This window comes from Meles meles, chromosome 2, assembly GCF_922984935.1.
Source record: "Meles meles chromosome 2, mMelMel3.1 paternal haplotype, whole genome shotgun sequence".
In the NCBI taxonomy this organism is placed as follows: domain Eukaryota; kingdom Metazoa; phylum Chordata; class Mammalia; order Carnivora; family Mustelidae; genus Meles; species Meles meles.
The window spans coordinates 96,359,364-96,387,037 of record NC_060067.1 but is presented as its reverse complement, the minus strand read 5'-3'; the positions used below and the strand labels follow the sequence as shown (position 1 = coordinate 96,387,037).

At 36.7% G+C, this 27,674-nt stretch overlaps 1 protein-coding gene across 1 annotated transcript in view; it reads right to left on the bottom strand.

Moving 5' to 3' along the window:
* The window catches only part of LOC123937021 (bifunctional heparan sulfate N-deacetylase/N-sulfotransferase 4), a 293,098-nt gene that overhangs the window by 78,576 nt on the left and 186,848 nt on the right, over nt 1–27,674 (bottom strand). The window contains exons 5-6 of the mRNA XM_045997495.1: nt 16,727–16,912; nt 14,555–14,683 (exon numbers count right to left, since the gene is read on the bottom strand). Coding sequence (XP_045853451.1) covers nt 14,555–14,683; nt 16,727–16,912 — 315 coding nt within the window. The remainder of the gene's footprint in view (nt 1–14,554; nt 14,684–16,726; nt 16,913–27,674) is intronic.

The window sequence follows — 27,674 nt, the reverse complement described above, 5'->3', positions numbered from 1 at the left end:
TCTGAATCGCCAGGTTTACACACTTCACAGCACTCATGATGGCACATACCCTCCCCAATGTCCATAACCCCCCTCTCCCAACCCCACCTCCCCCCAGCAACCCCCAGTTTGTTTTGTGAGATTAAGGTCATTTATGGTTTGTCTCCCTCCCAATCCCATCTTGTTTCATTTTCAATATAGTAAACAATAAATAAGTACGAGCTATTTACTATAAATAGAACAAAGAGTGCTTCATCATGTTAAAAATAATAGGTGTCAATACTTGAGTGGGTATTGAAGATGGCTTGGATATCACTGGAATTTTTACAGATTATGCCCTCGTATCTCAGATTTAGACTTGTGTTTATTTTATTTATTTTTATTATTTATTGTATTTTTTTAGATTTTATTTATTTGACAGAGAGAGAGTAAGACACACAAGCAGGGGGAGCTGCAGTCAGAGAGAGAGAGAGGGAGAAGCAGGCACCCCACTGAGCAGGGAGCCTGATATAATGGGAGGCTCCATCTCAGGATGGAGTCTTGGAATCATGACCTGAGCCAAAGGCAGACACTTAACTGTCTGAGCCACCCAGGTGCCCCTAGATTTGTGTTTCATAGGAAATTATTACTAGTTATGTTTTTCTAACTTTAGGCAGACATTAATGTAACCAGTTTGGTAAGATAAAATAAAATATTACTTTAAGTCAAATTTGCATAAACATTATAAAGCACTTCAAGTATATATTGTTTCCCACAAAAATTACAAAGTTTTCTGTGTGTGCCAAAACAAAAAAGCAGACATTGATCATAATACAGAAGTGTTTTCAATTGCACATTAACATTTCAAATCTTTGGCTAAAGAGCACTTCTAAAACTCACAAAAACAACTATCCAGGAATATACAGTGGTTAACAGTCAAGTGGTTTAGCCAGCTCTATGCCTCTTGTATCCTCCCTACCTTCTCCACCTCAACGTAAGCGTTACTGGACTTGTGGAGCTACTGTGGAGTAGGTCTTTGGCTGTTTAAGGACGGAAAGTAGAATTGGGGGAAAGAGACAGATGGTAAATATGTAAGTCAACAGGATAGCTTCAGAGAGTAGTAGATGCCATGAAAAAATAAGACATTTAAGTGATAGATGGTTACTGCGTAAAGGGGCAAACAACCACTCTCTGAGGAAGTGATGTTTGACCCGAGACATGAAAGACAGAAAGAATCAGACTTACAAATTTCTGGAAGCCACGTATTCCAAGCAAAGTACCAGACGCACAAAAGTCCTGATGGGCAAACAATCTTGGCATATTTAGACTGTACAGAAATAAGGATGGTGTGGTTGGAGTATAGTAAACGTCAGAACAGAACTTCGTTAGTGCAGAGAAGATGGCCAAGTCATGGCTTAGGACTTGAATTTTATTCTAAGATTAAATGAGATGTCACTGGAGGGCTTTAAAAATGGCTGTGACATGGTTTATTTTGCGTTTAACAGCATCATTGTGACTGTTCTTGGAATAATGGATTCTGTGTAACTGGAATAGTAGCAGTTATCTAGGAGAAAGATAATGGAGCCACTGTCATATAGGCTGACTGCAGAGATGAAAAGAAAAAAAGCACAAATTGGGATGCATTTTGGAAGTAGGGTTGGCAGTACTTACTGATGGACTTATTCATTCAACAGATATTTAATAGGACCTACTATGGGCACATCTTGTAAAAGTGAGGTGTCTCGGTGTTACTGGAAGTTCACCTACTCACTAGAAAGTCATTTCCAGAACATAGTAATTCAGCCAATGGTTCCTTGCACTGTGAGTTGCTATGGCTGTACTTGCTTATAGGTGAGTTTCTTTTTTCAAAATCTAAATCACTAAAGTTTCAAGAGTCATTATATGCTATAGCATATACTTTTTAAAAAAGCATTTGGCAAAAGATAGGATAAGAGCTCTTCCAATTCGGGGCAATGTGGTGTGTTTAAGTTTCTTTTTTATTTCTCTAAATAGCTCATAATTCCTAAACTCTGTGTTTATGAGCGTAACATCTCAGCCCATGTAGAAAGCTCTGCCTATATAGATTTGATTGCTTGAGCAAGTTGTTTAAGTGAACTACAGAATGGACTTCTGAAAAGAAATTTCAGGAGGATGGCAATTTTCAAGTCACATCTTTTATTCACGTTTGATTTGAATGTGTACCTGTGTGTGAAAGAGAATTTAAGTGGATATAATAACAGCTTCAAATAGGAGCAAAATTCCACTACTTACACTTTATACTTTGAATGCCATTATTGGATACCTTAAATTGTGTTAAAAGTGACAATTATAAATCAGGGAAAACTTCATGCTTGGAATCTTTTACATAGTTTAAGCTAGTAATTTTCACATAGTTCTAAAGGATGTTGGCAGTTGTGAACTTGCTGTTTACAAGAACACGACCTTTTCTTTACTTCTAAATCTCTTGGCTCCTTCTCTAGTTTTAGTTAGTGTTTTCACAGAGGTAATTGAACGCTGACTGTTCTGTTAGGTGTGAAGTTCAGTGGAGACAGAGCTATAGGATCAATGACTGTAGACATGAAGAGTACCCTTTCCTTTCGTGAGAAGTAATCAAATCCAGCCTAGAGTTTTCTATTTAATCTGTGGGGTTGGGTTTTCTTATTTCTATTGAGTTCAACTAGTTCATCTAAATTATCTGTAATTATGTACCAACTGAGAAGGTCTTCTTTTTTTTTTTCTTTAAGATTTTATTTATTTATTTGACAGGGAGAGACACAGCACAAGCAGGGGGAGCGGGAGAGGGAGAAGCAGGCTCCCTGCCGAACAGGGAGTCTGATGAGGGGCTGGATCCCAGGACCCTGGGATCATCACCTGAGCTGAAGGCAGGCACTTAATGACCGAGACACCCAGGTGCCCAAGGTCTTCCATTTTCACATAATTAATTTTTATGTACTAAACACAGAGATTGCTTTAATTCTATATAGTTCTCATTTGAGCAAAATTTCCATGGATAATGTCCACTAGAAAGTACTAAGTATGCACCTACTGTTTCCAGAAAACCCCTCTATTGTTAATAATAATAATACAATCAACAACACTAATCACAAAATCAAAAACCTTTGACAACAACTCTGAGGTACTTTGGTAGACACCAAAACCAAATTAAAAAGCAGGCTTGACTGGCCAAGCAAGCACTGTATTTGATGACTCAATTTGTTTCACTGGAATAAAGAATAATGATAGAAGTGTTATCATTTAAAGATAACTCAGAAAGCACAATTAAGTATCACAACCAAGAATGTTTTCACGAGCAAAACATGTAATGAACTAAAAGCCTTGGTAAAAAGAGAATGTCTTTATCCCTAGATTTATGTTTTCCAGCAGGGAGAAACAATCAAGCAAAATTCAAACTGTAAATAAACCCAGAGTTTATGGGCTGCTAACGCACCTCAGATATCATTTGATAATAAAAATGAGATATACTTTTACTTTCTCAAATAAGAATTCTAACCAAATTATTTATGTTTTCTCTGAAAAATCAAAGCACTTACTTTTGATCACATTTCACACTATTTGTATAAAACAGTAAGGGGACTTAACATTATTGTCCCCATTTTACAAACAGAGAAGTTCTGAAGCATTAGGAATATTATATGACTTTTTCTTATAATTAATAGAAGTAATAAAATAAAACAAGATTTGTTGAATTTCGGTTACTAGATAAGTTACATTCTTACAGTCCATCTGATTTGATGAAAGAGAAAGGAATAGCTTTCCCTTGCTTTCCCTTCCCTTCCCTTTCTTCCTTTCCTTTCCATATTCCCATTCCTTGCCACCTCTTCCCTCCATCTACTTTCCTTCCTACTCCCTTGTTCTCCCTTCCTTCCCTTTTCTCCGGGCACCACTCTAACAGCTTGTGTGAAACAGCACATGGTAGACAGATGCAGCTGTGATGCTATAATGTTCATTTATGGGTTTATTCAACAAATACCTCTTAAACTAACACTTCCTGCCTGGGGGGTGCATACAGCACAGGTGAGGAAGAGAGTACTAGTGAAACATAAAGATACCACTGCAAGCAGTATTGTGTATGCGGCTCCCTGTGGATATGTAGCAGCTGAGTCCTGTCCTAAACCTCAACTAAACCCCAGGTGAGGAAGAAACAGTAGAGACGAAATCTGAGGGATGGTGAGGTGGAGGTGGGAACTACTGCCAGCATAAGGATGAGTATACAAATGTCCTCTATATAGGACAGATCCTGAAATGTCAGCTCAAATTACAAATAATGGTTAATATTCAATTCTGTCACTCCCTTGCTCCAATTCCTTCCCTTCCTACAACAGAATAATAATATTCAAACTTGACATGTCATGCAAAACTTTTATGATCTTACTCTTAGCTACTCTGAGAACTTTGTCTTCATCTTGTACTCCTACAAAACCCAAACATTTGCAATTCCCAAACTTGCAATGGCTATTTTACCCTCCCAAACTAATCTCTTCTCTCTGACTGGAAATCCTCTGCATTCTCCCACTCCACAGCACCACAATGCCACCTCATTTGTCTGATGAATCTCTACCAATGCTCAGCTCACTCAAATAGTCCCATGCATTCCTTGACTGAGTTATGCACATGTATGAATATCCACACATGAGAACTATTTGATAGTGTCATCAGGATGATCTCCTTAGAAAATCAAATAAAAGAAGAAATGAACTGATTGAGATACAAGTAAACTGGGGGTTTGGCCTCTAAACAACACAGGACACTGTAATAATTCATTATAAATTAAGCAACCGATTTCCAATTATATTTATCAATTATTCTTACATTTAAGATTAGGACAACTTCAAATAAACGTTTAACAAATAAATATCAACTCAAACTAACTTTAGTGATAGAAACTTTTTAGCCATCTGCTGAGAAAACTAGGGATAGCAATTACAAGACTTACTCTTTTTGATTCCTCAATGGATACCAGTAAGTTAAGTATTTACGTAAGTACTCATATCAGTATGTGACCACTAATGGAAAATTGAAGCTAAATAATTTGGTCTCCAGAAATAAAAAAATATGAAAATATCAACAAGTTTTAGGAAAGAGCTCATATTTTTATTTTCACATTATCTGACTCCTCGGAACAGCCAGGGGAAAATGAAGTAGGAATAAACAAAGTGAAATAAAGTAAAGTGATACAAATGAACTTTCTACTTCACTGTACTTCAAAATTAGAAAAAATAAATATGAAGAAAAAGGAACAAGATATATTGAAACACTTAGGTGTTAAACAATTTGTGGAAGAGATGGTAAAATCAAGAATGAGGCAAAAACTCACAAACTGAAAAAAGCACTCATTTTCAATTTTAGTTTTGTGAAGTCCTACAAAACCCACTTACTTTCCTACTGTCCTACCAACCCACTAAGCCATATAAACAATGATACAAGGAGATGTTTTTTTTTTTCTTTCTTATTACTACGAATTCACTGATTTTGCTTCCATACTATCCCTGAATGTCAAGGGCACTATGCACTTAATACTTCCATAGATCAAGCTTCAAAATAAAGGGGAAATAAGGTTTATCTATTTACCAACATCCACACAAATAGGAGGTTGTATTTTTTGCTGTTGAAAATTTATTTATGCTAAAGAGCTATTCTACCACCTTTCATAACATGCTTTGGGAAAACTAAATTATCCAGTTACGCTAGATGAAATAGACTTCCCCAGTAAAATATTGCTGTTTTCATTTATTTTTCTAGGGAAACAAAATTGAAAAAACCAATGCAATTTTATGGATTTGTTCGTGGTCTGGAAATATATACATGAATGTAAATGATATTCCATCAGGATCTGTAGCAACCATTGCGTTGGAAAGAAGCATGTCTACCCAATAATAGCAATCTTCCTCTTATTTGATGAAGAGAGAGTTCAGGTTTAGGAGACAAAAATATTCTGTTCGAATTGCCATGTAAATCCTATTCTGGAAAATTAAACAAAAACTGCACTAACCCCCAAATCAGAAAAGAGCAAAATTTCTTCACATTCTCTAGATCCTTGTACTAACTCTGATCCTGATTTTCGGTGTGAATAGGAAGAATAATATCATACATAGTGAGGTCACGGATCTTAGGTGACTCCAGATTTTACAAAGTCCCTGCTGTAAGTGTGAATCACTTCAGAAGTGGTGATTTATGTCCTTTTGTAAAGGTTAGTCCTGCAAATCTTTAAGGGGGAAAAAAAAAACAGATACAGGAAAAAGAGAGGTGACTGTAGGTCTTTCAGCAAGTGGAAATAGAATTTTCCACAATCTATATACACGACAGGGGTCCATTCTTCTCACAGTCGGTGGCTGTTCTTCGAGGCTGTATGCCCCACAGCTTCCAGGAACACTAATTGCTTCAAAATCCAGGCCCAGATAAGAAGCAGATTCCACTATAGTAGAGCAGTTAGCAGTCAGTTTATTTATTTATTTATTTATTTTAAATAAACAGTGCTGGAACACATGTAAAAATCTCCCATGATCCTGAGTTAGAATTATTAATATATTGTTTTGTAGAGAAGTATATTTTGGCCGAATACGTAATGGCTTTGTTCTACATGAAAACTTATCTGATTCCTACAATTTTCTATAAAGCACGGCATTTAAGGAAATCAAAATCAAGATCATCAAAGAATACTTGGATGTCTTGATATCAGTAATCAGTAATTCTTTATAATCTGCTCTAAAATGGACTTGGGATATTTCTTGCATTTTCTATTGTGCTGCACGTAAAATATGTTCCTGAGAATTATCTTACATGTCTGATTTCTGTATTATTTCAGCACTAAAATAACTTAAAATTTGGTTCAGGCTATTCATGTTGATGTTTTCCTATGCCTTACAGCTGTCTTTTCTCTACTTTGTCTTAAGAGCCAGCACTAATCCAAAATGTACTGCACCTGCTACTAGATTCCACAAACTTGGAGATTGATATACATGAAGAAGGAAAGCTCGTTAAGCAGCCTCGGTGTATGAAAGTTCAGCAGACAGCACATGGAGAAGTATATCATTGCAGTTCCATTATACTGTACTGTCAATTTCAAGTACACCACTCTTTCAGGCACATATTTTTTCTTCACTCGAATTTGCAATTGGCCAAAACACAGGCAGGGGTTAGTGAATCTAGACACTGCTTTGAACTTTGGAAAACAGATTTCGTGGCTCCAGTTCTCCCATTTTAAAATGTCTTAGAATCTGAACATTTTTTAAGTGTATCTGCTAAGAAACTTGGAAAATTCTATTTTCATATTGTTCTTTGTGTAGCACAAAATTAAAATGAGTTAAAAAATTAAATCCAGTAGAACATAGTCATTTCAAGCTTTTGAAGTGACTGGTGACACCATCTGATAAGACGCCAGCCTTCCTTTGTTATTGTCAGTTGCTGCATATTTTATAGGGTAGTGTCTCGACTTGAATGATGGTGGGTTACCTGGTATAAGCAGTTTCACCTCATACATGATTAAATTATATTTCTTCCTGTCTGAACAAAGATTATATTGAAAATACAGGAAGGATTCAGCACCAGGGAAATACATGTTAGTATTTGACAAGTGTGGAGCAGTGCAGGAAAATATCAATATGTGATGAGGTCATGATAGAATCCAAGAAAAATAGGAGGAAGTATTCCGAACGTTAAGTGGACAGATGCCTTGCTATTCTTTTGAAATGCCATTCAAATGGCCCTCATATCAATTAATTTTCTATTGTTAGATTCATTTGGGCAAAACAAGTTGGTAGCGAAGGAAATCAAGAAACCCTATTCTTTGCAGTTTGCTGAATCAAAAGCTCTAACACACAAGAGTAACGTATAGGAATCAAGATGTAAAAATATATTCTAATTTGTATTTTCTTTCTTATGGTAGATTAGAAAATAATGACACATTTAATTTATTTTTTTAAAAGGTTATTTATTTTAGTAATCTCTACACACAACATGGGACTCAAATTCATGACTCCAAGACCAAGAGTCCTGTGCTTTTTCCAAATGAGCCAGGTATCCCAGAAAATAATGATATATTTTAAATTGTTTTTAAATTGTGCAAAGAAGCAGGATGTCCGCTAGAGTTACCAAAAAAAAAAAAAAAAAGGAAAGAGAAAAGAAAAGAAAAACTCTTGATAATACATAAGGAAAAAATATCAGAGACTTTTGAATGCAGAAATAATATAGGTCTATTCTAGAGGGGACAATGCAAAATAATGTGAATCCCCAAGTCAAAAGCTAGACAATGAAACTGCCCTGGTCTTGTGGTTCATGCTCACCAACCCACCTCTTTTGTGATATGATATTATTTTTTAAAAAAATTATAGTTAACACACAATGTTATGTTAGTTTCAAGTATATACATAGTGATTAGACAAGCCTATGCGTTATGCTTTGCTCACCACAAGTGTAGCTACTACCTGTCATTATACAGTGTTACTATAACACCACTGACTATATTCCCTATTCTGTGCCTTTCATCCTCATGACTAGTTAACTCCATAACTGGAAGCCTGTGCCTCTCATTCCTCGTCACCCACTTCGTCCATCCCCTACCCTCCCTACCCACTGGTAACACCAGTTTGTTCTGTGTATTTATGGTCCATTTCTGCAGAAAGGTTTGTGCCTTTTTAACTGCAGAGCAGAGTTGCGGAAATTATAAACCAGAAAAGAAAACAAAAACAAAAACAAAAACAACAACCCGACAACTATATGTGGAACTTTTCAAGGTTATTTAATCTAGTTCCCTTCCTTTAGGCAGATGAACTCCCAAGGCAGTAAGAAAGAACTTTATAGTTGTTGATTCTATTTTAAAGTACTCTAGAGAGGGAGATTCCAGGACATTCCCTCATATACTTTTTCCAGCTTTTATTAGCCTCATAGGATGTTTACATACAAATGAATCCAGACACTACCAATCTATTCAAAATAGTTCTGCAAAATCTAGCAGTAATATTTCTTTCAGTATACTGGTGATGGAAATTTTTTTTTCTTCTCAATACATATCCCTTAATACATCCAATACTGAATTATTTTCTGTTTTGTCTCATTCTTTTATTTGTATACATGTTAAGCTCTCTTTTTCTTTTCTCCTGACCTTACAATCACAGAGTATAAACAATTTATAATGCTATTTTGTAATATTTAACATTAAACCTACTTCATATTTTTTAATGTTTACAATGAAAGAGATATACCCTATGTCTAGTTGAATAAAAATAGAGTCACAGATTTTTAGCATCAAATGAGATATTAAAGTAATAGATTCCTTATTCCTACAACATTTCTGTTTGGGCAAATTCAACGACAAAGTACTTAATATGTCATGATGCAGCCCACAAGTTTCTGGCAGATTTAATCTACTCATATAATATTTATCTTTATATAATGCTGGAATTATACCACTATTTTCTTTGAAAATAATTTTGGGAGTTTGCATTATTTCCTATTAAATTTTACCTTGCTAGATTTGGTCTATCATTCTAAGTATGCTAAGAAAAAAATGGGTATTAATATTATCTGGAGTATTTACTATTATTGCTAGCTTTGTGTCATGCTGTCTATATCCTTATTCACCCATTCATCAACATACAAAAAACCCAATGCTACAAACAGAAATCTATACACCATTTAACAAATCCATTGAGAAAATTACCATACAAAAAGCTGTCATATATATGATTACTATAGTATTTCTGCAATGTGAAAGTATAGAGCATCAATGAAAAAAAACAAATTAAAACTAGATTGACCTTTAATCTTTAGAGTTTATGCTAACACTAGTGATCACTAATCCCACTTATAAGTCCTCACAAAAATAAATTTTCTACATTACAAGTCAGTTGGACCAGTAAGTAGAGGAAGTGGTCATCTCCAGGTGATTTCAGAGAGGTTGAATGCTTCCTAACAAATGCTTATTTTCACAAGGGACTTTATCTAAAATAATGCAATCATAGACCTCTCTTTTGGGAACTGTCTCTGTTAGAATACAAATCAGCATTTTAATCAAATCAATAGCATACTTTCACATCAATGAGCTTTCAGATTTTTTCTTGAGCATGATTTTGGTGAGAGAGTAAAGAGATACTTTATACTCTGACAAAGAATTCAGGCTAGAGGAAAAGAATAGATCAAAGGGGAGGTTTGGGTGTCAGCATATATTTCCTCTTTTTGTTTTTGTCTTTCCACACTCCATTCCCGTCCTAGCCAGACTTGCTGGAACAATCTAACCTGAAACTGTAATTAAGCATGCTGACTATTTCTTTTCTCCGTATCAGTGTATTGATCATAACCCATCACTTAAGGAGCCTCTCTGTTCCTAATAGGACACAAGCATGGAAAACTTCTAAGCTTACATTCCAAGCTTCTTCATTTACCACTCCCTCCCCTCTTTCACTGTGGCCCATTTTATTTCATTCACATTAAGTCTCTCTTCTGGTGTGGTGATTAATTTATGTGTCAGCTTGACTGGACCACAGAGTGACCAGATTATTTGCTCAAATATTATTTTGGGCATGTCTGTGAGGGTCTTTTGGATGAGATTAAGAATTGAATTGGTCAACTGAGTGAAGCAGATTGCTCTGTCTAATGCGGATGGACCTCAGCCAATCGGTTGAAGGCCTGAACAGAACAAAAAGTCTCACCATCCTGTGAGTTACAGGAACTCCTGATTGATGGTCTTTGAGCTAGAAATGTTTATTCTTCTTGTCCTAAGGTTTGTGTTAAAACATTGGCTCTTTCTGGGTTTTGATATTGCCAACTTTTAGCCTGGAACCACACCATCAGCACTTCTGATTCTCAGACCTCAGGTAAGTCCTTAGGACCTGAACTAGAACTAGACCATCAGTTCTTCTGGGTCTACAGCTTGCCAACTGCAGATCTTGAGACCCGTCAACCTACATAATTACATGAGAAATTTCTTTATAATAAATCTCTCTATCTCCCTTCCACCCCCCACTCCCCTGGTTCTGTTTTTCTGGAGAGCCCTGACTAAAACATCTTGTAACCTCTCTACACAGGTCTGGGATTAATCCCTATTTTGGCGAGTACCACCAGATGCTGTCGGTAGCTGTCTCCCTAGAGAGCCAACAAGTAATATCTCCCTAGATTGCTTACAGGTGTACACTGTCCATGTTTTAAGCAACATTTTTCTTTGTGGGTCACTTTTTGTCAGATACAGTCTTCACAGTACCATACTTTATGATGTGCTATATTATCCATACTATTGACCATCTCTAGTATTGTTCTTTCTGCTGTGTCTACCCAGGTCTCTCTCCTTTCTGATGTGTCATATTTTGAGTTCACCATCAATTTGCAATGATAAAGCAAGCACAGGTGTGAACGGGTACAAGAAAACTTCTGAAACTTCCCTCTTCCACTATTCCATCCTGCCTGTCATTAAAATCTGTTTTCTGAGTTCACCAGTTTGTTAGAAATACTAGATGCCAAATAGTCTTCTATTTTATTTAAAGAACCAACTATAAGTCTCTATAAGGAATGATCCTTCATGAGGGGTTTGGTACTGAATTCAAATTAAAAAAGAAGATTTAAATTCATCTCTTTAATGACAAGTAGGCAGGCATTCATATAATTTATAGCAATAGCAATCAAATCTGGGGGCAAGAATTTTAGGGGAGGCAATCATCAGTGCTCTGATGCTTATCCACTTCCCCTTAGGAAATGGTTAGAGAAGGTTTGAGGTCAAGAGTGTAGCCCTGGAATGAAAAAGGTATGAAAAAATGACCCTTGCCTTTATGGAGCTCAAATTCTCAACTAGTGAGGAAAGAGAAACAGAAAGGTTTTCCACATTTGCTTTCATTAACATACACAGGCACACCTCGGTTTCCAAAAAAGTACTTACAGAAAATTCAGATATCTCTTAAGTGTCATTGAGTTTGAATTATATGCAAAACATTGGAATATCTCAGATTTATGTCCATCAAGGATATCTTTGAGGCACATTGAAGATTATCTAGCTCAACTAGCTTGTTTTACCAAAGAGCAAGCAAGCTCTGAGAAATGGTTTCTTGAAAAAGATCATAGAATCGGGGCACCTGGGTGGCTCAGTGGGTTAAAGCCTCTGCCTTCGGCTCAGGTCATGATCCAGGAGTCCTGAGATTGAGCCCCTCATCGGGCTCTCTGCTCAGCAGGGAGCCTGCTTCCTCCTTTCTCTCTGCCTGCCTCTCTGCCTACTTGTGATCTCTGTCTGTCAAATAAATTAAAAAAAAAAGGGGGGGGGCACCTGGGTGGCTCAGTGGGTTAAGCCGCTGCCTTCGGCTCAGGTCATGATCTCAGGGTCCTGGGATCGAGCCCCATATCAGGCTCTCTGCTCAGCAGGGATCCTGCTCCCCCCCCCCCCCCGCCGCCTGCCTCTCTGCCTACTTGTGATCTCTCTGTCAAATAAATAAATAAAATCTTTAAAAAAAAAAAAAGGATCATAGAGCCTGCAAGCTGTCCACCAGGCTAGTGCCACCCCAACACAATAGATATTGTTGAAATTTTGTTTTGTTTTCAGTAACTATGTCATTTGAGGAAAAGGTTTTTGATTATTCGTATTTATTCATGCTTAAAGCATTTTAACCCCCACTTCCCTACCCCTTTAATCCAATTTGCAAGTTTTCATTTTTTTTTTTTTTAAAGAGTTTATTTATTTGACAGACAGAGATCACAAGTAGGCAGAGAGGCAGGCAGAGAGAGAGGAGGAAGCAGGCTCCCTGCTGAGCAGAGAGCCCGATGAGGGGCTCAATCTCAGGACCCCTGGATCATGACCTGAGCCGAAGGCAGAGGCTTTAACCCACTGAGCCACGCAAGTTTTCATTTTTTACATAAAGTAGGTTTTATTTAATTTCTTCAGGAATTTAAAATACCATAGAAAGGGGCACCTGGGTGGCTCAGTGGGTTAAGCCGCTGCCTTCAGCTCAGGTCATGATCTCAGGGCCCTGGGATCGAGCCCCGCATCCGGCTCTCTGCTCAGTGGGAAGCCTGCTTCCCCTTCTCTCTCTCTGCCTGCCTCTCTGCCTACTTGTGATCTCTCTGTCAAATAAATAAATAAAATCTTTTAAAAAATACCATAGAAAAATTATCTAAATAATTCATTTTAAACAGACCTTCATCACATAACAACCAAGCTGTCATTTTGTCTAGTGCATGAATCTTTTTCTCTGAATATGAAAATTTGTTACATTAAACAATGTGGGCATAGCATATGACCCACTACTTCATATTTTTTATGTGCACTAAGATGTAAAAGAGGAGATGCTTTTGTAAGACCTCAGAAATGGAACACCTATGGGAGAAAACTCAGAAAGCCGAAGTAATTTCAACATTACCTTGATATACTTTACACTCGATAGACATTCACCTTGATATACTTTTGCACACATAAAAGGAGGTAAAATTAAAAATAGAGCTTCCCTGTGATCTGGCAATTGCACTACTGGGTATTTACCCCAAAGATACAGATGTAGTGAAAAGAAGAGCCATCTGTACCCCAATGTTCATAGCAGCAATGGCCACAGTCACCAAACTGTGGAAAGAACCAAGATGCCCTTCAATGGACGAATGGATAAGGAAGATGTGGTCCATATACACTATGGAGTATTATGCCTCCATCAGAAAGGATGAATACCCAACTTTGTTTATCAACATGGATGGGACTGGAAGAGATTATGCTGAGTGAAATAAGTCAAGCAGAGAGAGTCAATTATCATATGGTTTCGCTTATTTGTGGAGCATAAGGACATGGGGAGATGGAGAAGAGAAGGGAGTTGGGGTTAAATTGGAGGAGGAGACGTACTGTGAGAGACTGTGGACTCTGAGGAACTAACTGAGGGCTTTGAAGGGGCGGGAGATGGGAGGTTGGGTGAGCCTGGTGGTGGGTATTGTGGAGGGCATGATTTGAATGGAGCACTCGGTGTGGTGCATAAACAATGAATTCTGGAACACTGAAAAGAAATTTAAAAAGTAAATAATTTTTTTTTAAAAAGGAAATAAAATTGTAAAACTTTGAAAGATAAAAAGACACAATTAGAGAAAAAAGGGTCAAATTCTCCATTTTGATGATCTCCAAATAAAATTAGTGGAGATTTTTAAAATAGGCCTCAGATGACCCTGGTATACAAAGATAATACATAGTAACATATTGTTAATGCGATTTTACATTGTGATCATTTTTAGAGACTGAATTGTGTGTGCCTACTGAGATCTTGAATCAGAAGCAAACAGCTTATGGACAAAATATGCATTCACTGATAACATTGTGAATGATAATTCTGGGCTAGAGAACTGCATATTATGTCTTTACTACAATTCAAGAATAAAAGTCAGCACTGAGATGTTATAGTACACTTAGTTGCTAAATTCAACATTATGCTTCTCAAAAAATCTGTGTTTTTCTTGATTGAAGATCATAATAATTAAAAATCAAACTTGAGTAACTTGGAGATGTAATCTAATTTCCTTCTAGTAGGGCTAGTATTTACCAGCTATTCTTGTGAAAGGATTGGCAATGGAAACCAAAAGAACAAGTATTTGAAAATTCTCATGTTATTATAAAAAGCATAAATAGAATACATACCGGGTTTAGAAGGATTGTGAGGAAAAGTTCACCTCCTCTGATACTTTTATCCAATTCTTGGGGTCCTCCCGGATATTCTTTGTAGAAAATAGTGTGTGTGAACAACCCGCAGGTCTGTCGAGGGAGGACCTGAGGAAGAGGGGAAAGCAGCACACACAATACTTAATAAAGAGCTCCCTCACTGTCTTGTGACTTCAGAGTCTGCAAATGATCATTCCCTATTGTAGTTTCCTTGGGTGCTAAAGCCAAATCTTACTGAAATCAAGATCTGGTATTGGTGTAATGATGTAAATATTCAGGAGTTGCCAAATCAAAGCTCTAAGACACATAGGCTAAAGCATTGTCATGAAATGCCATAAATTTCACCCACCATCTCAGTTATGTTAAAGGACTGACAAAAAATAAAAGCCTTCTTAAGATTAATTTAATTCAAATATAGAGATGCCCCAAAGTTACATTTTTCATGGTATTAGGCTATTACTCTCCTCACTTCTGAATCACAGTCTTACAGAGTACTCAGTTTCTAAGACTCAAAACAGTCTGTTTTCATCACTTCTATCACTTTTATAAATTTTGTTTTCACTAGACTCAGATTTTAAATTTTAGTCACAGTAGTGTCAGACCATCTAATGACTACTTCTGGTACATTCTGTGGTTAATTCTGTTTAAATTTGAATGTTCAACAGAGAAAGCAAATAAGTAATTTTATTCCAGAAGTTGATTTTGAACAAAAAAGCTGCTTATAATCTAATGGAAAAATGCATCTAATTGAACAGAGTAACTATAATTGCATTTATTCTTTGCTTAATTTCTATAGTAGTTTGTATTAAGTTCAAACTAAATGGATGCATGTAATATTGGTTGAAATGAATGTTTTTATTTTATAATAATCAAATTCATGTAACTCAATAAAGGGAAAAGTGGTATTTTCACTCTAATTTAAAATTATACAAGAACAATTCTTTCTATACCTCCTGGATTTTTATGAATGCCAATACCACTATTTGCATAATTAATAGCTCCATTTAAGTCTGAGGATTTTTAAGGTCTTCTAGTACTGGCTGTGGTTAAGCACATGTATTACTATGTTTTCTTTGGTTTTAGATAGTGATTAGGTAGTAGGTAGATGATAGATAGATAGACAATTCTAATAGCAATCTGAGCAATGATTGGGAAGATGTAAATATTTAAAATAGGGAGAAAAGTTTGTAGACCCTTGCTATGATCTAGGCAACTGATAATGAGAACATAACCTAGGCGCTGGAATTAAAGATGGACATTTTAAGATGACTATTTTATTTCAAAGTGAAGAATACCATTTTTTCTTCATTCCAATGAATACCTATAAATTCCTAGGTGAAATTCATTTGATTCTATTCTCATTTATAACAACTGATATACCATTGTTGCATCAGATTTTTTTTTAAAGATTTTATTTATTTATTTGACAGACAGAGATCGCAAGAAGGTAGAGAGGCAGGCAGAGAGAGAGGAGGAAACAGGCTGTCTGAGGAGCAGAGAGCCCGATGCGGGGCTCAATCCCAGGACCGTAGGATCATGACCTGAGCTGAAGGCAGAGATATTAACCCACTGAGCCACCCAGGTGCCCCAAGATTATCTTTTTAATCAATATACCTGAAAAAATATATGTCCATGTCCATTTTTAGAGAATGCAAGGAAAAGAAACAAGAATATGAAAACAATATCCTAAGATACTCTTAAGCATCTGAAAACAAAAATAAACCGAGTAGTTAAATTTAGTTTTCAGATCCTATTTGTTTGACTCTGTCTGTTGATAGTGTAGTGATATGGGAGCTATTCTCTTGATCTATGGACTAACACTTTGCCTGGAAAATTCTCAATATGACTACCCAAACAAAAAGAAAAGGAGCAACTCCCAAAAGTATAAGGTCCCCAGACAAAGCTTCAATTGAGAAAGTACATGGGTGATTTGTTTGAAATTCATTTTCAGGATTTTGAGGTTATCTTGGATTTGGCAAAACCATTCACAGCTTACAAAGCAAACCATTAGCCAAACAATGTATTAACATGTGACCAGTTACCACCATGGTATGTTAGGAACTTAGGATACTCGTGTTAGAGAGCTCTGAAGTTAGATCTTGTATTTATTCCATATAGAGGTAATAAGAGCCTTCATCACACCATGCTCACCATGATGTTATTGTGAATGAAGCCCTTTCGGTACCGTGCAGGTTTCAAATGTGGATATTCTTCAGTGCTGGTGACCTGAATACCCCAGACCTTCTTCCAAGCTTCATACAACTGAATATGAACTGGGTAGACCCCTGAGTGATGTGGTGCCACTGCGTAGCCCATGTTGATAGGTATTCCATGCTCCTAAAAGAAAGCGAGAACATCACATGGAGTGTGGTCAATTGAATCCAATTAAAATTGTTTCCATAAACATTCTTTAGTACACATTGAATCCTATGCTAAGGACAAGAAATCTAAAAACTAACATAGAGCTTTGTCTTTCAGCAGCTCATAATCTTAAAACACTCTGATGGTCTCATAGATATAGTAAATACTTTGGCATGTGGTTTGTGGGTGAGTTTAATTCTGAATTTTGAGTACAGAAAGTTTTGGAGGAAGATAGGAAGAGAACATGGACTTTCCTTAGATAGAAAAGTAATGTTACTTGAGCAAGTGCCAAATATGAGAGATGGAAGGACACGGTGTGTATGTGTGTGTGTGTGTGTGTGTGTGTGTGTGTAAAATGTTGAAGACAACCAGAAAGCCAAGAATGAACTATAATGAGCTTTTACTGTTAACTAAGGGATTTGGAATAAATTCCATTTAAATAATGTAGATAAGCAAGCTCTCTGAGCATGAGGGGACAAGATCTGTTCTATGTTTTTGGAGGAAAGACCCAGTGACAACACATTAAGGTGAACTAGAAGTGGAGAGGAAACAAATTAAGGCTGTGTATTAGGAAGTTACTGCAATAGTGCAGAGTAGAGGGAGCACGGGTACCCAGACCAGACTGATTATTGGTGGTGCAATTAAAAGCCAGGGGACAAATATCATATGACACACAGTGGTCTTTTGGATACAGCGGGTAAAGGAAAAAAAATTAAGGTTCTTCCGTTGGTTTTGGTTCATAGCAGCTCAATTTACTCCTTATGAAACATACACCTTACTATGAGATGCTTGCCTTGGGTAAACAGTCGAGTGTAAAGGAAAACAAGTACAAATTTAAAGTGAGAAAATGGAAAAAAATTATTGAAGAATGATATTATATTGCAAGGTACATGATATAGATCTGCAGTTTTCTAATTTATCCTTTTTTATATTTCTTCCTTTAAATGGTTATCTGCTTTATAAGACTCCTTCTAGGATTGAATCTCATCAATGAGGTTATAAATGCTAGTTTACAATATTATATAAAAGTTGATTGAATCAATAAACAGAACACAGAAATGGTGACAATTGCCATTTATATTTTCCATTATATGGCACACAGCATAGGGAAAGAATTCAGTCTGGCATAATAAGGAAATAGTGAATGGATCAAATATCTACAGTGCCTAAGTCACGTGCCACACTCAGCTCAGAAGATGGGCCCTAAATATTTTGCAAGGCTCCCTCATTTTTCCTTTCATGGAATGACTCTCATCGTAGAGCCAAATTTACTTCTCTTTCACCAAGACGATGTGGTTTCAAACATCTATTACAATAAATGACTCTGTAGAAAGTCTGTGTTATGAAATCAATGCTATAAAATGAGCTGGAGTCTTTTGCTAGGCACTGGGGAAAATTCATTTCTTGGTGTGTGCGAAGAAAAATACTTCTCCCAGCTTATATTTTCAATACAAGGCAAGGTTGGAAAAGTCCAGTAACAAAACTCCTTGGATGCTGCCAGAGGGGCAGGCAGCTACTGTTACTTTGACTCATCACTGGTGGACATGTACTGGGAAAAGCCTTAGTTCTCATGGATTAGTTCCATATATTGCCCAGTGACATCATCACTAGCCATTCTGAGGATCGGTATCACCAGGTAGCCAGTGTGGATGCATTGGGTATGAGAAGCAGATGAACTTCCTCATGGGAGAAATATAAGGTTGGTGTTCAAAGCCTTCTATGTGGTAAATAGAACTCATGTTAATGATGTGTAGACAAGTACTCCTGATTTGCAAGAAAGGAAAAACAATCTATTATACTCTCATTACTTTTTCATGATTCATATGGAGTTTTGTAATCATCTTGTCCCATGATTTGCAAAATAAGAGTGTATGAATCTGAGTAATCCATACTGTTCACTGTCCTAGGCCTCATTTTCTATCCTGGTATAATATGTTATTCCAAATTTGGGACCTAGAACATTAGATAAGTATGTAAATACTTACATACTTTAAACACTTAAATACTTACATATGACATTACAAATGTCATAGAAACAAAAGGATGAAAAATAAAATCATGAAGAAAATTGAAATATCAAACAACTGTATCTCCTCAGGAAAAAAAAAAAAGACATTTCAATTTTGACAGGTAGTAAAATGAATTGTAGAACTTTCTTGAAAAACCAGAAGGTAAAAAGCAATTGATTTAGTGAGTAGGAAGGAAGAGGCAGTAAAAGGATTTTATTATATTTATTGATTTCTGGGGGCTCAATGTTATACTGCTCATAAGGTCATCTTATCACACTGACAACCAGAGCTCAATCAAAATAGTAAATCACACTAGATAATTATGAGTTTATGCTTTTTCAATCTAAATGATAACACAAAATGAAAAGTAATTCCCTAGAAACTCTTTTTCTGTTATCAAGAGGCTTGCTGAACTAGAAACCTTCATTTGTTACTGTCCAGAGCTTCAAACACCCTTCACAGAGACTTGGTCAACTAAAAGGTGAACTAAACATCATACCTATACAAGATCATAAAAATTACAAATTTAAAAGTCTTGTTAAAGTGAATAAAGGAAGCAGCATTTGAAACTATAAGAACAGACGTAAAGTGACAGAATAAACTAACTCCAATATAGCATTTATTATTTATTAAAACAATACCCCCTATAGGATCCAAGATTTCTGATATTACGGTATGACACAAATATTTACAGTTTAACTTGATTAAATTTTCCCAGTAATATTAAGTTCCCAGTTGACTAAGAAACGAGATAACATGGTGATTAACAGACTATATAAAAATAAGGTTGCCATTTTTCAAAACCTAGAATAAAATAAAATGCATTTAGCACGAAATATCTAATAGTAACTGAAATGATTTCATTTAGTTTTTCTTTGATCATTCCCACAGATTGTATCTGCTTGCAGTTGATAAGTATCTAATACTCATGAAGTGCTTCCACATTTATGTCTAACGAGATCCTCGTGATAACCCTGTGAGGTGGCCCGAATGTTACTATCAAATGTGGAAACTGAGGCCCAGGGAAGGCAAATGAGTCGATCATGCCCCTAAATATCAGAGCTAAAATTATAACCAAGTCTTCTAAATTCGTAGATTTTTCATTTGCTGTTCTACTAAGTTGCTGCTCCTGTGATCTCTGCCCAACCCAGCCCCAGTTAATAATTGGAAGCACTTTACAGACTAAGAGAATTGACTTTAATATGTATTTCTGAATTGGAACTCCCATCTGCTTAAGGTGGTTTTCACTTGGAGAGATTATAAAACAAAATTCTACATTTCCCAAACTTCTCTGTAGCTATCATTTTTTGTGCAAACACATTTCAGCCCATTAGAAGAACTCGGGACAAATTTCAGAAGGCAGTAGGTGGGCAAATGTTAAAGTGTGGCAGCTCCTGGCCCCTGTTGCGGACACATGAGGTCGGGAAAACAGGAAGCTTTACTGAAGCAGTATTTGGTGCCCAATTGCAGGGAGGCAGTGGAAACTTACTGCTTCTGCCAGAGCTCTGTGGCAGCTTTTGAAGTGGCTGTTCCCCTAGGGAACCAGTTCTGTCTGGCTTTGTGAGTCCCCTGAGAAATACAGCCTAGAATCTGCTCCGTCAGCCCTTCTAAAGTTTTTGGAAGTACTTAAATCGCTGAAGAAAAACTCCCTCTGTTTAAAATAACTCCAAGTGGCTTCTGCTTTTATTGCGGAATCCTGACTGATTCAGGTAGTTTTTGCCACTGTGTAATAAGTATGAAAGGTTTAAAGGGTTTATCCGAGATGTCAGTGGTTTGAATTCTTGGAAAACAGAGGAAGAGTTTGCTAAAGCACTGGTCAATATTTCTACAAGTAAGCTCATTGATATATGACAAACACCTATTTGTCTAGTTGGATACTCTCATGTAATAATGTAGTATGTATGACTGTTTAATTTTATGTACTAGACAGCCGGTGGTAACATACAGAGAAAAGAAATATGAGGCCTGTTTACTTAAATTATAAATACCACAGGTATGTAAAACAGGCCAACATGTGGTGAAACCATATAATGTAGGTAATATAAAGAAGGGGGAGAAATTCTATTGAAGGAACGTTGCTCCAATGGATTAATTTGGATGACCACACGTGCCTCTGAACCAACATGCATTGAAATATTCCTTCATAATGATAACCACATAGTAACAAATGGGCAAAGAAATCTGTAGGCATCACGTACAAAGGTAGAAAGACCCATAGACTGAGCATGAGTAGCATTTTGGTGTTGCATTTTGGGGTCAGTCCCTGTAGACACTTTTTAGAGGAACTGATAGATACACCATAGGGAGCTAGAGATAAAACAGAAAAATGGGCTCATGGCCATATAGGAGATCCCCATATCTCCCACAGATAGTTGGACAGAAAGCTGAAGAATAGATGGAGGGCTAGATACAGGGATGATGAAAAGCCAAACAAATGGTATTTTTCCTATTATTTTGTCCTTTTGTTTGCATTTCAGCAGATATTGCTTATGAAACCCACCCACAATACATTTAGGATAGTTTTATATCCCCAGCTCTTAGCAACATGCTTGGTACATTGTTGGTATTTAATAAATATTTTTAAAGGAAGTGATAAGTTAAAAAAGTTATTAAATAAATTAATCATAGATATTTAATAAATGAATATAAAAGGAAAATAAAATAATGACTGCATATATGAATATACTTCGTTTTCTTCAGTAAAAGTATAATGCATTAAACAGTATCCTGTTGAACTTAAACTATTGATTTGTACTCCTATGTACACAACTTCTAGGGAGCAGTACTAGTGCTAAAGAAAATAGATCTCATTATCTATTTTTCCTTTTAATAAGGACTTGGAATCATATTGTCAGCTTTGAGAATGACCCTAGGATTATTGATTTTCCACTCTGTTTTGGGAACTGAAATTGTCTTCTGTTTTCATAAGTGATAAAAGCAATGACTGTGTGACCCTGGAAATTGGCTGGGTCAATCCTGACACTTTTTGGACTGAAGCCTAGTAAATGGTGACAAATCTCTGGAGAGCTCTGTGTGACGAACGGATATTTCTTTTGAAAAAGAAGTAGCATAGCAATGGTGTTGCTTCTTTAGCGTGAACTTTCTGATCCTAACTAGAGCTATTTTGAGCAATTGAGACTCATCCCTTTAATATTCTTGATCCTGCTGAAGGTCTACTTTGTGGCCTAGATGGAACTAACAGAAAAATTAAAGTCTTCATCCTCATTGTATGAAATGTAGTTGATTAGGCATTTGCATTGTTAATTTTTGTGGTTAGAATTTATTGACAAAATGTTCATTACATTTGGTTCATTAATTTTCTTTATACGATACATATTTATTACATACATGATGTATTAGAAACCATTCTAGGTGCTGGATATATATCAATCAACACAACAGACAGAGATCTTAGCCATCAGGAAGCACATATTTTCATGGGATAAGACCAAGATTACACAAAATAAGTAGGTAAGATACACAATATAGTAGAAGATGCTAAGAGCTATGGAGGGAAATAAAGCAGAGAAAAGGGGAGTTTTGAAGGGGTATGGGTTTCAAGAGTAAATAGATTATTCAGGAGGGGTCCTAGAAAAGGAAATGTTTTGAATGAGGTCTGAAGCCATGAGGAATTAAGCCATCCAGATAAGTTGGGGAAGAGGTGACAGTACATACATTGCTCTAAGTTAACATCTCCTCAGGTATTTTGTAGGAAGAATAAGAATTCAATTGTTTTTTGGAGAGGAATGAGCAAAGGGGGAGAGTCACAGGAGGTGATGTCAAGAGTCAGGGTTGCCACAAATAACCTTACAAGTTATTTACTGAACAACTCCTGGGGGCACTGTTCATATTGATCAGGCTTTCACGGAAGCTCTATAGTGCAGCATCGCTGCAGAGAAGGAATAGGTGTGGATCCTTTAGGTCCTGGATATATAGTGCAGCCACAGGATTGGATGATTGATTGAGTAGAAGACACGAGAGAAATACTCAACTTGCAGGATAGGGTTTCTATCAAGTGAGACTGGAAAGTTAAAAAATTAAACAGATTTTGGGTAGAAAGATAGGACATATGTTTGACTTCAGATATCCACTTGGATACGTTAGGTAGGACGTCAAATAAAAAAGTTTAGGATTCAGAGGAGAGGGTTCAGCTGGGTATCTAAATTTGTGAGTTAATAAAACACAATATAAATTTCATTTAGAGTCATAAGACTCATTAGAATCATCAACAGAATGCGTGCAAAAATAGAGGAGTCTGACAGATCTTGGGGTATTGAACACTACAAAGTCAGGGAGAAGAGAAGAAATCCAGGATATATACTGGAATATGTATCTGGAGATACTGGAGTATCTCAAGTGAGATTAGAGGATTACCAGGAATCCACAACAAACAGAGAGCCAACTGAAGAAAGTGTTTGATCAAGGAGTCTGAATGTTGAGTGCTGCTATCTGATGAAATAAAATGAGAAACTAAGAATTGCACATTGGTTTTATTATTTGATGTATACTGGTGAACTGGATGAATTCAGACGGATAGGTAAAGAGAAAGCACATTAGAATGGATTTAAGAGAGAATGTGAGGGCCTGTGATGGAGACAGTGAGTATTAACAACTGTTTCAAGAAGTTTCACTAAAATGGAGAGTCTAGAAAAGGTGTTGTAGCTGGAGGGAGCCCTAAGCGCAGGATTACCTAAAGATGGGAGATACTTAAAGCAGGGTGTTTGTACAGAGAGGGGACGATTGCTGGAATAATGCTCTTGAACACTTGGAATGGGGTGGGATTGAGTGCAAAGTGGAGAATTTGGCCTTTGTGTTTCTAGTTGTTTTATTCATCGTTTCAAGGCAGAAGCCAAGATTGTGTGCTTCCCTCACGGGATGCCAGTCCACAATTTATATGTATGTCATTAATAACACAGCTTTGTTCATAAGTGGTACCAATAAATTTCACAAGCTTTTAGTAAAAAATTATGGCCACTGAGTAATTCTCTGTAAAAATTATTATAATTATACATTTTTTCTGTGACTATGTTAAAATCATACCTATTACTGTATTTTCATTTTGTTATCATCATGTTGAAGGGGTAGTTGTAGTAATGGAAGTGGTAATGTGGAAGTCCCCCCCCTTTTTTTTTAAGATTTTATGTATTTATTTTGAAAGACAGAGTGCAAGTGAGAGAAAGTGCATGAGCAAAGGAAGAGGGACAAGCAGACTCCTCACTGAACAGTGACCCTGGCGTGGGGCTCGATCCCAAGACCCTGGGATCATGACCTCAGCCCAAGGAAGAGGCTTAATCAATTGAGCCACCCAGGTGCCCCTGGAATTTCCCTTCTGATTTATTGATTTTTTTTTTTTTTTAAGTGAAGTGAGATCATCAGCCGAGAGTGAGGATCAGGGGAGAGGTGGGGCAGTTCGCAGAGAGGAGGCAACATCCTATAGGAGAATAGGATGATGAACGAAGTGAGGACTTGCAGTGTGACTTCTGAGAAGCTTTGGGTGTCTGCCTGTGGTCATGGCTTTACAGTGGGAAAAGTCAAATGTTGGCCCCAGACAAACATTCAGTTTCAGGGGTACAGGCATAGACTAGGTGGAGGTTTGGATTCAAATAAGGCAGAGGCTTTGCAGTATGATGAACCAAGAAGTACAAAGGAGTTCAGGATGTATTCAATGGGAATGCTTATGCTGTTTGGCTCTTGAAATAAGCAGAATAAGGAGGATAGCAAGAACCTGGGAAGAGGGAAGGGTGGCAGAGATGTGGTATGAGAATATATCATGGAAAACCAGACTGCATTTCAGTACCTTTCTCCCTCATTGTTGCCTCTGCTACATGGAACGATTTAGTTCCAAATTTAATTTAGTAGCAAGAGAAACAGTACCACATATTAAGTATTTAGAGCTTCTCACAATGCCCTTACCCTGAAAGAAATGATAACATTAAAGATTCTTAGATGTATTAAGTCAGATGGAAACAAAAATAGTACTATCCATCCCATTATCACACCATTTCTATAGTTACTGTAAGTGGACACTTGCAAAAAGAAGGTACTCAAAATAACTTTGATGCATACAAATTACACTATCTTCACAATATGTTTCATTTGTAATTTTATCTCAACAATGCCTAATTTATCTTGTCATATCTTCTCTTCATTCTTAATACCTAAAGAATATATACACACTATATATTAGCTATTTTAAAAAATTTATTATTATTATTATTACTTATATATACTTATTATTATTATTACTTAATCCTCCGATTGTCTATGTTCATGGAATAAAGCATTACTTTAGGTGGGATGGTTAGGGGATGTGTGTGTGTGTGTGTGTGTGTGTGTTTGAAGTAGATATATTGAAGAGGGCAACTTGCACTCTTTAAGGCTGGCTAGAGTGCCCTTGATTTTATGATTTTGAACACATTTCCAAACCCTTTGGGTGCTTACACAATTATATAGCTGATGGGTTGGAATCAGTAATTTAAACATATTACTTTGCATATATAGATTTGCATAAACTATTACTTTCTCTCTGAGCAATGGAATATATTTCTAATATTATTTTCTAGTACAGCTGAGATTTCTCTTAGGAGTCATTGTTCCCCTTAATATCAACTTAATGCATTTATGGAAAAATGTGTTAAACATTTGGTATACATGTGCCATTCCTCAGGTTGTCAATTCCCTCCCCGACCCCCAAAATACAGGGTCTTATTGCATTTTAAAATCCTTCTGGGACATCCAGTGCCTTCTCTAAGAGTTGGAATATTCATATCTCTGATTGTTTCCAGTATTAAGGAGCCTCTACTACATGTGAAATGGGTTAAATTTCATTAGACAAAAAGTAAGTTTGTGTTAATATATGGCACCTATATATTAATAAAAACCCTTAAATTATGATCACATGAGTAACTGCCTATACAGACGATTACATTATTATGCTTTTCTGTAGATATGTTGACATGTTTCAGATTAAAATCATATAAAATATTATATTTCCATTTTATTATCTTCATGTTAAAGGGGTATCATATTTGGAAATCAAAACATTGAGACAGTTCTCATCTCAAAACAACCTGACTTCAAGCACTCTAATTCTCCTGTATTATCAAGCAGCTTTACCTCTCTCCACTGTCAACATGCTTGGAAGCAATTTCTCCTATTCCCCTATTGCTCAAGTGACTGCAGATATGACTGCAGGGGACTGAGGTGTCAACTTGAAAGAGGTAATCATGGAATGATGAAAATGTTCAGCCACTATGGATAAAGTATGAAAGAAACTACCACGCTGAAAGGATTTTTCAAACTGAAAAAGGCAAAAGAGAAAAAAGAAAAGAAAAATATGTGGTAACAATCACCTTTGATGGATTATCCAATTTGAATAGGGTTTACTGGACACAGCAGGAGTTAAGTAAAAAAACAAACAAACAGGGGCGCCTGGGTGGCTCAGTGGATTAAAACCTCTGCCTTCAGCTCAGGTCATGATCCCAGGGCCCTGGGATCGAGCCCCGCATCGGGCTCTCTGCTTGGCAGGGAGCCTGCTTCCTCCTCTCTCTCTCTCTCTCTGCTTGCCTCTCTCCCTACTTGTGATCTCTATCTGTCAAATAAATAAATAAAATCTTTAAACAAACAAACAAACAAACAAAAAACTTGAAAATCTTGGCTCTTGGTTATTTCAGTCATTTAATAATTAAAAACAAGTTTAGTCAGTGAAGCAGTTAAATTAAAATCTATCAGTGAAAGTTAATTATGCTATCATTGACCATCCTAAGAATCTACTCACAAAACTACTGTCTTGCTTAAACCCTGTACCAGAAAGACAAAAGTGAAAACAAAAAGCAGTGGCTTAAAAAGGAGACAAGGTTACTTAAGTAACGGGAATTTGGGAGATAAGCAATTTGTTCAGAGGTTCAAGAATGCCAGAAGTGTGCTCTCTTATTCTCTCAACCTTTCCTTCATAGTTTTAAGATGCCGCCTTAGTTCAGTCAATAGGACCAAATATAAGGCAAAACAAAGGAGCAAAGAGTAGAAGGGCAAGCATCAGCTGTAGCTAACCTGCTTTCCTGGAGCCTCATACCACCATTTATCCTTATATCCACAGCCAGAAATATGTTAGTAGTCTCCTATCTGAAATAAAAGATGAAGAATCAGTCCTTTACCCGGACACTTGGCTCCACAAGCAAACTGGGTTCATTCTGAAAGGAAGATGTAAAAATGGGTACTAAGTATGCATTTAGAAGTGACAACCAAGGACTAAAGACGTCTGTTCCCTGAAATGAGAATACAGAAATGAGAATTCCCATGCCCTATTGCTAAGCGGTTCACTTCCTAATCTTATGTACAAAAGACACACAAGAATAATGATCTAGAAGGTTATAGAAGAGCAACGAATTAGAGTACATTAATTAGGAACATTGGGAGATGATAGAAGAATCTGGAGAATTAGTATTTCAAATGGTAGACAGAGTTCTATGCAAAGGTGATCATGCAGTTGGATTTAGGTCGCTGAGGCCCTGAGGCCTGGAGTATAAAATTTCTGCATATTCTGGCCCCACAGGAGCTACTCAGGCTCATCTCCAAATTCCCAACTCAAAGCTTTCTCTGACACCAAATCAATTTCTTCTTCCTTTTCTCAACATTTCATGCTCCTTTTGGAGACTCATGAGGGTAAGAATTATCAGAGATGTATTTTACATTCTACTAATTTCATACTTCCAAGGACACAAGAGATTACC